At 45.5% G+C, this 9,917-nt stretch overlaps 1 protein-coding gene across 1 annotated transcript; it reads right to left on the reverse strand.

Moving 5' to 3' along the window:
- Positions 1–4,028: 4,028 nt before the first annotated feature.
- Positions 4,029–9,192, reverse strand: LOC309401827 (interferon regulatory factor 9-like). Its single transcript, XM_081971114.1, has 4 exons — positions 8,616–9,192; positions 7,037–7,402; positions 5,649–5,764; positions 4,029–4,636 (listed from the first exon to the last, which is right to left on the reverse strand). The coding sequence occupies exons 2-4, from the start codon at positions 7,182–7,184 to the stop codon at positions 4,586–4,588; spliced, it is 315 nt and encodes a 104-aa protein (XP_081827240.1). The 5' UTR covers positions 7,185–7,402; positions 8,616–9,192; the 3' UTR covers positions 4,029–4,585.
- Between the last annotated feature and the right edge of the window lie 725 nt (positions 9,193–9,917).

Consider the following 9,917-nt stretch of genomic DNA (forward strand, 5'->3'; position numbering starts at 1 on the left):
AAAAACAAGCAACAAAATACTCACTGAAAGGAGCTGAAGAGAGAGAGAGAGAAACGTGTAAATCCGCGGTATTCCCAGTTTTTGTATGGAGTCGGCCATTCCACCTTTGGTGGAAGGTATTGTCCATCGGGATACAAGTAAGAGTCCTGGACTTACAACAATTCATTTAGTGACTTTTCAAAGTTACAACGGCACTGAAAAAAAGTGACTTACGGCTGTTTTTCACCCTTGCGACTTTGGTAGCCTCCCTTTGGTCGTGTGATCAAAATTCAGGTGCTTGTCGCCTGCCTCATATTTATGACGGTCGCAGTGACCTGAGGGGGGGGTCACGTGACCACCTTTTGCAACCTTCGGACAAGCAAAATCGCCCGGGAAGCCAGATTCGCTTAATAGACGGGTTACTAACTTATCAAAGGCGGTGATTCACTTAGCAACCATGGCGAGGAAAGTCGTAAAATGAGGCAAAACAAATCTCACTCAATGGCAGAAATTTTGGGCTAAATACAATACAATACAATACAATAGCAGAGTTGGAAGGGACCTTGGAGGTCTTCTAGTCCAACCCCCTGCCTAGGCAGGAAACCCTATACCATTCCAGACAAATGGCTATCCAACATCTTCCTAAAGACTTCCAGTGTTGGGGCATTCATAACTTCTGGAGGCAACGTCTGTTCCACTGATTAATTGTTCTGTCAGTTGATTTGATCTCGTCTAGGGTAGGCAGGTGCTCACTTACCATTTTCTTCCCTATTTCAACTTCTGTTCCTAATCTGATTTTTGTGGTGCTGTTTTTGATAGGTTGGACTGTTTTGTCCTTTTGTGTAAAGACAGATGCAAAACATGAGTTAAATAGTTCTGCTTTCTCCCTCTTGCTTGTCACCTTCTTGCCACTTTCTCCCAGCAATGGACCAATTGCTTCCTTAACTTTTTTCTTGTTTTTCACATGTTGGAAGAAGCTTTTTTTTGGTTATTTTTTACTTTTGTGGCAAGCCTTTCTTCATTGTGAGCCTTAGCTTTCCTCACTTCATCTTTACAGGCTCGGGCTATTTGCTGATATTCTGCCTTAGCTATGTCCCCCCCCCTTTCCACTTTTTATACTTATCTTTTTTGTCTTTCAATTTGTCAGAGAGTTCTTTATGCAGCCATGCTGGTTTCTTTTGGGAGCTGTTATTTTTCTTCTTCATTGGTATTGTGCTAGACTGGGCTTTTTTGATCTCATTTTTCAAAATTTCCCAAGCTTCTTGAGTTGTTTTCCCCTTGAGGATTCTCATCCATGGAATTTTTCCCAAGCTCTCCCTAAGTTTATTGAAATTAGCTCTCTTAAAGTCCAAGACTCTAGTTTCACTTTGTTCTACTACTTGTGTTTGCATAATGTTGATTTCCAATATTGCATGGTCACTTGCCCCTGTGGCTTCAACACCTTCTATCATTTCCTCTCTGTTAGTGAGGATTAAGTCCAATATGGCTGATCCCCTTCTTCCCTTCTCTACTTTTTGGGAAACAAAGTTGTCTTCTAGGTTTGTTAGGAACCTGTTGGATCTTCCACTTGGTGCAGAGTTTGATTCCCAGTTGATGTCAGGGTAGTTAAAATCCCCCACTACTATTGTGGTGTGCTTCCTACATACCTTAGTTAGCTGACTATCAAAAAGTTCATCTACTTCCTCTGCTTGGTTGGGTGGCCTGTAGTATAGACCTATGGCAATGTCATTTCCCCCCCAACCTTTAATATTGACCCAAATGCATTCAAGATAGTTCTCATCATTGTTGTGCTCTATTTCTGTAGAGACGTAGTTATTTCTTATATATAGTGCAACTCCACCTCCTCTTTTATTTGGTCTATTTCTTTTAAATAATTTAAATCCTTCTAGCTGTATGTTCCATTTGTCGGTTTCATCCCACCAAGTTTCTGTAATGGCAATAATATCGTATCTGCCCTCTTTTACTTGAATTTCTAATTTGCCCTGTTTATTCCTCATACTCTGTGCATTGGTGTATAGACATTTGAGTCCATTTTGATTGACCTTGTGTTTACTGTCTACATATCCTGTGTTATGCCTGACTTCCCCTATTTTCTTGCCACTTGTACGATTCATGCACATGGTATGGCACTCACTATTAAATGCTTGGTTTTGCTTGACAGCGGGAGTGATAATCTTACCCGCACAAACATCTGTGTTACATGCACTGATAACCCTGTGAGTTTTAGATTGCTGGGGACAGAAATGTTCTGTATCAATTAATTCTCTGTCCCTGCTGTTCAGTTTAAACGTTCATCCAGAAAATCTGTGAATTTAATGCCAAGTAACTCAGTCCCTTTCTTGGATGGGTGCAAACCATCTCTTTTGTACAGTTTTTCATTGGACCAGCTGCAGGCATCATGACTAATAAAACCAAAGCCTTCCCTTTTACACCACTCCTTTAGCCACACATTAAACTCTGCTACACACTGGCCCTTCCCTTTTTGTTCCTTATATACTGGTAAAACCTCTGAAAAGATAAGCCTGCAGCCTATACTAAGTTCATACCCCGAGCTCTGGAAATCATTCTTCACAGAAAGTACATCTTTTTGGGACAGATCATTTGTGTCAAGATGTATAATAGCATCAAAGTCACAGTCCTTACTTGCAGTCTTGACTATCTTAAGAATACGCCTCTTGTCCCTGCTGGCAGTAGCACCTGGCAGACACCTGACCTCTTTCAAAACCTCCATATCCTTTTCTAAATTTACATCCCTTACGATTGAATCACCAACCAGAAGGTGACTTCTCTTTTTGTATACCTTGCTCTCCTTGTGCGACTGATGTGTGATACCTGGGTCCCCATTTCGCCTTTCCGAAGTAAGTTCTTCATTTTGGACCACGATCCCCTGCTTATTTGAGTCATCATTATCACAACTACCTTGACTTGTCTCGTGTCCCCATTAGGGTCAGCAAGGGCACTATATCTGTTACGCTGGGTCACAGCAAAAGCTTTGTGTTTATAGTTCACAGCTCTCACCCTGCCAGATCCCACGGATGTCTAGACTGCTCTTCTCCTGCAGGATCTTTGCGGTAGAGGGGGGCTGATAGCGTGGCATCTCCATAGAGTGGAATGGCGGAATTGGACACCTAATTTCTGCTTGGAGAACACAGATTAGAGATTCTAGATAGATAATCTGTCCATGTAGACTAGTAATTTGTTTACAAAGGGGACAGTATCCAAATTTGTAAAGAGTACTGCGAAAGACAGGTGCAAGACAGCTATTACATTGAACTAAACCGGTCATTTTGAAATAAATAATATCACAATTTCAAGCGCACTAATCCAGAATGTATTATTACTGTTTTGGTTTATGGACATGTGATTCTACCTACTCCTCTTTGTCTCTCTGCTTCCTCCCTTCCAGCCAGCAGCTCCAATCACCAGCCACAGGAAAGTTCAAATGAAATGGAGTTAAAGGGTCACTACCTACTCCTCTTTGTCTCTCTGCTTCCCCCCTTCCAGCCAGCAGCTCCAATCACCAGCCACAGAAAAGTTCAAATGAAATGGAGTTAAAGGGCCACTACCTACTCCTCTTTGTCTCTCTGCTTCCCCCCTTCCAGCCAGCAGCTCCAATCACCAGCCACAGAAAAGTTCAAAAAAATGGCAGTCGTAAGAACACAACTTCGGAAGTTGTGGGAGCTTCATCCCTGGAGGCTTTCAAGAAGAGACTGGACTGCCATCTGTCAGAAATGGCGTAGGGTGTCCTGCTTGGGTTGGACTAGATGACCTACAAGGTCCCTTCCAGCTCTGTTATGATTCTGTTATTCAGAAGTCGTGGGAGCTTCATCCCTGGAGGCGTTCAAGAAGAGACTGGACTGCCCTCTGTCAGAAATGGTATAGGGTGTCTTGCTTGAGTGGAAGGGGGGTTGGACTAGATGACCTCTGAGGTCCCTTCCAACTCTGTTTACCTGCAAATCTGTAAAACTAGCTGTAAGTTCAGTCACAAAATAAAGCCCGTTTTGAAGATTCATCCATCAGACACAAGATTACAACACGGCTTTCTCTAATGCTTTATTAATTCGGAAAATATTTTTTGTACACAGTACAATGTCTGTCAGATTAGGTATATTTTAGAGTCAGTTAAAGTGCAAACAGTATATAAAGTGACATACAGGGAGGGAAGGAAGCAACAGATAACTTGCAAAAGGTGGCGGGCGAAGACATTTCCCCCCACCGTATCTCAGCTAGCAAAAGCAGAATTCTGCAGGACGGTCGGACTACGGACGGACGTTCCTCTCCTCATTTCCAAAATGTAAACAGACGGTCCCCAAATTCGCTTTTCTCTCTCTTTTTTTGACGTAGTTTAGTGTTTTCCTCTGAACGCCACCGAGCAAGCACCCCTTTCCCAATCCGTCATCGGAAAGTCCCGGTTGGAGAACGAGGAGTCACGTGGACGTTAACGGATCGACTTCCGAGCCCGTCCAAATTGGGCCTCCGAACCAATATTCACATTTCTTCTCAGGAGAAAGCAGGAATCCAAACCTTTTCGTTCTCAGGACGAATATGGTATGTGTATTTAAGCTGGCCCGGAAAACCACGCCGGGGTAGGAAACGAGGATCTTTACTACAGGGAGTACTCGGAGGAACGCAGCCGGATAGCAAAAGTCTGTTCCATCTGGATGGATTGAGGGTCGAAAGGAAAAAAAAAGGGGGTTGTTAAACTTTCGGGGAGACACCAAATTAACGATCGGAGTTATTGGATTTAACCTGGTTTGTTCTCGTCCGTGACATTTTTATTTGTTGGTGGATCTGTACCCTGCCTTTGATAGAGAGAGGGACTGGCCCAAAGTCATTCATTTGGCTTTCATGGCTAAGATGGGACTAGAACTCATCATCTGCTGGTGATTGGCCGTAAGTCACCTGGCCGGCTTTCATGCGTTAGGTGGTACTAGAACTCACCGTCTCCTGGTGATTGGCCCTCAGTCACCCAGCTGTGCCTAATGTGGGACTAGAACTCACCGTCTCCTGGTGATTGGCCCTCAGTCACCCAGCTGGCTCTCGTGCCTAAAGTGGGACTACAACTCCCAGTCTCCTGGTGATTGGCCCTCAGTCACCAGCTGGCTCTCGTGCCTAAAGTGGGACTAGAACTCCCAGCCTCCTGGTGATTGGCCCTCAGTCACCCAGCTGGCTCTCGTGCCTAAAGTGGGACTAGAACTCCCAGCCTCCTGGTGATTGGCCCTCAGTCACCCAGCTGGCTCTCGTGCCTAAAGTGGGACTACAACTCCCAGTCTCCTGGTGATTGGCCCTCAGTCACCAGCTGGCTCTCGTGCCTAAAGTGGGACTAGAACTCCCAGTCTCCTGGTGATTGGCCCTCAGTCACCCAGCTGGCTCTCGTGCCTAAAGTGGGACTAGAACTCCCAGTCTCCTGGTGATTGGCCCAAAGTCACCCAGCTGGCTCTCGTGCCTAAAGTGGGACTAGAACTCCCAGTCTCCTGGTGACTGGCAGAATTCACCGTCAATTAATAAAAGGGGTTCAATGCCAAAATGCAATGCAGGTAGTCCCCCTACTTGTATTGGCCAAAATCCTAATTTTTATTCCGAAAGTTCGAAGGCAAAGCTCCCCTTTTTTCTTTCTCTTTCACAAAACCGAAAAACGAAAACAAAGATTCCCCCCCCCCTTTTCTCACCTGAATGACGATGGGCTTGTCGTCTATACGTCCATTGCTTTCCGCTTCATTTCCCACGTAGAGAATGACCCGGGGATCCGGGAACGGCGCCAGGCCCTGGCGGTGCTGCTCCAGAGCTGTGAATCCACCACAGAAGGATCAACAATAGCGATTCAAGGAACGACGTCCCTCTTCCCTAACCCGATACGGGTCGTCCTCCACTTACGACCGCAATGAAAGGGCCTGGGTTTCCACGATGGTGATCCTTAAATCAAGTTACCCTGGGACCGCAGCCAATTTTAGTTTTGAAAATGTATTTACTAGCCGATTAGCGGGTATTTATTTATAGAAGGGGGAAATGTCCGCCCCAAACGTAATTTATAATGTTGGATTTTTTCCCTCCTTACCAGAGGGAGCCCCGTTGTGGAGTATTGTGGAGCCGTTACCGTGGCAACTCCACTGCCCTGTACAGTAGCAGCCATTTTATGGCAGTACAGTAGAAACCATTTGAAGGCACAACAGGCTGTATCTTGACAGAACGCCCCTCCACCCGAGAGATTTTAAGGGTGTCTTATTCCCACAACGAATACATACACACCCAGGGACGTTTTTATAAGTGCTTAGTGAAGAGCGTACTCCCTGAGTCAATTTGTTTACATGACAAAATTTAACTCCTAATTTCTGCCTCAGTTGTCCAACCCATTGATAAAACAGATCCCAAGTTCGGAAACATTTCCCCTCTCCTTTTTCTTTTATCTTCAGTGTTAACCTGTCGATTTCTGCACAGACTAATATATTTTTAACAAGTTCCTCCTTTTTTCTGTTTCCTCCTTTTTCCAGTGCTGTGCCCTAACGCAATGCTTGCTGTAGTCGAAACAAGGTAATATTAAAATATACGTTCCCTTTATCGTTTTTCTCGGGTAATAGGCCTAGCAAAAATAATTCTGGTTTATAATCTACATGCTGCTGTAACATTTTTTCGAACCACACAGGCCCGTACGGTTTCATGACTTTTACGGCGGCTGTCAAATGTGTGAATCCCGTTATCATTAAGCGAATGCGGTGGTCGTAAGTGCAAATCCAGAGTAACCAAGGGGGGTGTTCCCAAATTGCCCCCAAATTGCAATCCCGTAATGATTAACAGAGTCGGAAGGGACCTTGAAGGTCATCTAGTCCAACCCCACCCCACCCCGCCCAAGCAGGAGACCCTACACTGTTTCTGACAGAGGGCAGTCCAGTAATAGCTAGGGAGCTCACTCCATTACGCGGCGCTAGGGATTCGAACCGCCGAACTGCCAACCTTTCTGATCGACAAGCTCAGCCCCTCAGTCACCGCATCGAGGACTAAGCTATAATCTTTTTTTTTTTTTGCAAGCTGAGCTGTTTTGTTCCATTCACCGCGTGCTCACCTGACTGAAATTCCCGGGTTTTGAACAGCTGCTGGTGAGTGTTATTCTCCAGTTTGATGTGGCCCACGGGGGCCAAAAATCCCGACCACGAGACACAGACTTTGCCCCGGCATTGAATGAAGATCCCTTCGTGGTTACTGGCTACCATGATGCCTTTTACTAAATCTTCGAGCAGACGTTGCACGATCTCCTGCTTTGGCGCATCGGCTATTTTATCCGGGGCCGGCAAAATGAAGCGGGTCAAACAATTGGCGGGTCCGTTTGGTAGAGCCTGGACCGACGTAATGAGAAATTCGCCCTCCGGTAACAAATGTTCGCAGAGCAAATTGCCCAGGTAGGAGATGGATATGCAAAGAGAAAAGTCCTCTGAAAAACAAACCGACATTAAATTCAATATTACCGGTATTTGCTCGAAAATAAAACCAGGTCTTATATTATTTTTAATCTCCAAAAGATGCATTAGGTCTTATTTTAGGGGGGGAAACGGTACTAATTACGTCCGTCTGGCTGATGATCTTAACTGTGGCTTATTTTTGGCGTCGGGTTTATATTAAAAGCACCCTGAAAAAAAAATCATGCTAAGGCTTAGGTGTTATTTTCAGGGAAACAGGACAATTGATTTGATCCTTCTGACGTCCCCTTGATCTGATCTGGGTGGCCCTCGATTTACGACCATAACGGGGACTCGCTGCAGTTGTTAAGTGAATCACAGGGTCGCAAGTGTGAATCCATCTTAACCAATGGCGGGGTTTGTTTGTTTTTTGGCTGTTGTTGAAAACGGGTTTTAAAAAAAGTCACAAATGACCACAGCTTGGGACCGCAAGGGCCATCGTTAAGTTCTTGCGGTTGTACGTTGTGTCATCGTATGACCGGACTCGATTTTACAACTACTTTTACAGTAGTCATAAACCGAGACCCTGCAGTCCTTAAGTGAAACTGTGTGTTTCACTTAAAGACTGCAGGGTCTCGGTTTACCAGTTTTTACCTGTCGGTTTACCAGGGTTTTTTTAAAATCAGAAACTGGTCAAAATATGTCACAAGAGACCACAATGGCGAGCAGAATTTCCATCAGCTGGGTATGTCTAGCTTAAGGAAAAGAAGGACTAGGGGAGACATGATAGCAGTCTTCCAATATCTCAGGGGTTGCCACAAAGAAGAGGGAGTCAAGCTATTCTCCAAGGCATCTGAGGGTAGAACAAAACGCAATGGGTGGAAACTAATCAAGGAGAGAAGCAACTTAGAACTGAGGAGGAACTTCCTGACAGTGAGAACAATTAATCAGTGGAACAGAAGTTGCCTCCAGAAGTTGTGAATGCCCCAACACTGGAAGTCTTTAAGAAGATGTTGGAGAGCCATTTGTCTGGAACGGTGTAGGGTTTCCTGCCTAGGCAGGGGGTTGGACTAGAAGACCTCCAAGGTCCCTTCCAACTCTCCTATTGCATTGCGTTGTATTGTAATATATTCTGGTAAACCCGTGCCGGCTGGGGGATCCTGGGAATCGAAGCCCACACCTCTTCAAAGTGAAAAGGATCCAGAAACGGTGCTTCACAGGGAGAGCCTCCCATCTCTGAGATCTCACCTCTTGGTCCAGTAGCAGCCCTCACCACAGGCTCGGGATCTGACTTCAAGCTGAGAGCGATCTGGTTCACTTCCGGCGCTGTACGGATCAACCAAACAAGGGAAAGTTCAGGCCAAATGGTCAGAGCAAACAAAGGGTTAGGTCAAAAGGAAGAAGGAACGGTAAAGACCATCCTTTCTCGCGACCAAATGACTTTACACCATTCGGTGTACATGCCATTTTTACATCCTCTTTCCACTTTACGTTTCCGTCATCTGATTTTTACTCCATATCCTCCCGCTGCATGGCAATTTTTCTCTTAATATATAAACGCACTCCTTTCGCCTCTCTGAGTTAAATCCAATTTAACGTATCGTTTCCATCTATTGTTGCTGTTTCGCTATTAATAATACACATCCTCCAGTTTAATTTGATATAGTAAACACTTCATGTCGTTCGTGGTCCAAACGTTTTAATCGTTTAATAAGTTTATTGAATAGATACCGTTGGCTATATTTACGACGTTTCATTCCATTCTACGAGTAACTCCTTTTCTTTCTTTTCTCCTTTCAATCATTTTCTCGTAATCTCTCAGGAACGTCCTTTCTCTCATATTCTCTTCTCTCCACCCATTTGCTACGTTTTTGAGGCCGGGCGCATTGCGCGGAAGGCACAAGCGCAAGCAAAGCGCACGCGGCGAAGGCCGGGCGCACGTGCAAAGCGAACAAGGGCGCGCGGAGCGAACGGGTGGCCACAAATGTGAGACCCACCGCTGGCTATGAGACGTCCCCACCGATTTCTCAGCATCAGTTATCTACTAGCAGTAGTTATTTGATTCAGCTAGACTCAATTTCAGGCAGAAATCTACTCCGAGGAACTTCAAGGAGAAATCGTTGATTTCTAAGCGGACAATGCAACTCCCCCCCGATCCCCCCCGGAAACCATAGGCCCCACATAAAGGTAATCCTCGACTTACGACCATTGGCCTACGTGAGTTTTGCTTTGCCCCATTTCACGACGTTTCTTGCCACCGTCGCAAAGCGAAGCACTGCCGCTGTTCAGCTCGTCGCACGGTTGTTAAGCGAAGCTGGCTCCCCCATTGACTTATGGCTGGTCCGAAGGTCACAAAAAGGGGATCCCATGACACTGCCGCCGTCATAAATACGAGTCGGTTGCCAAGCGTCTGAATTTTGATCACGGGACCGTGAAAACGGACGTCGGTCCCTTTGTTTTAATGCCGTTGTAACTGCAAACGGTCACTAAACGAATGGTCGTAAGTCGAGGATTAGCTGTAAGCGACCGGGCGTAAGTCGGAGGGGACCT

Source organism: Natrix helvetica (assembly GCF_964273705.1).
Source record: "Natrix helvetica genome assembly, chromosome: Z".
In the NCBI taxonomy this organism is placed as follows: Eukaryota; Metazoa; Chordata; class Lepidosauria; order Squamata; family Natricidae; genus Natrix; species Natrix helvetica.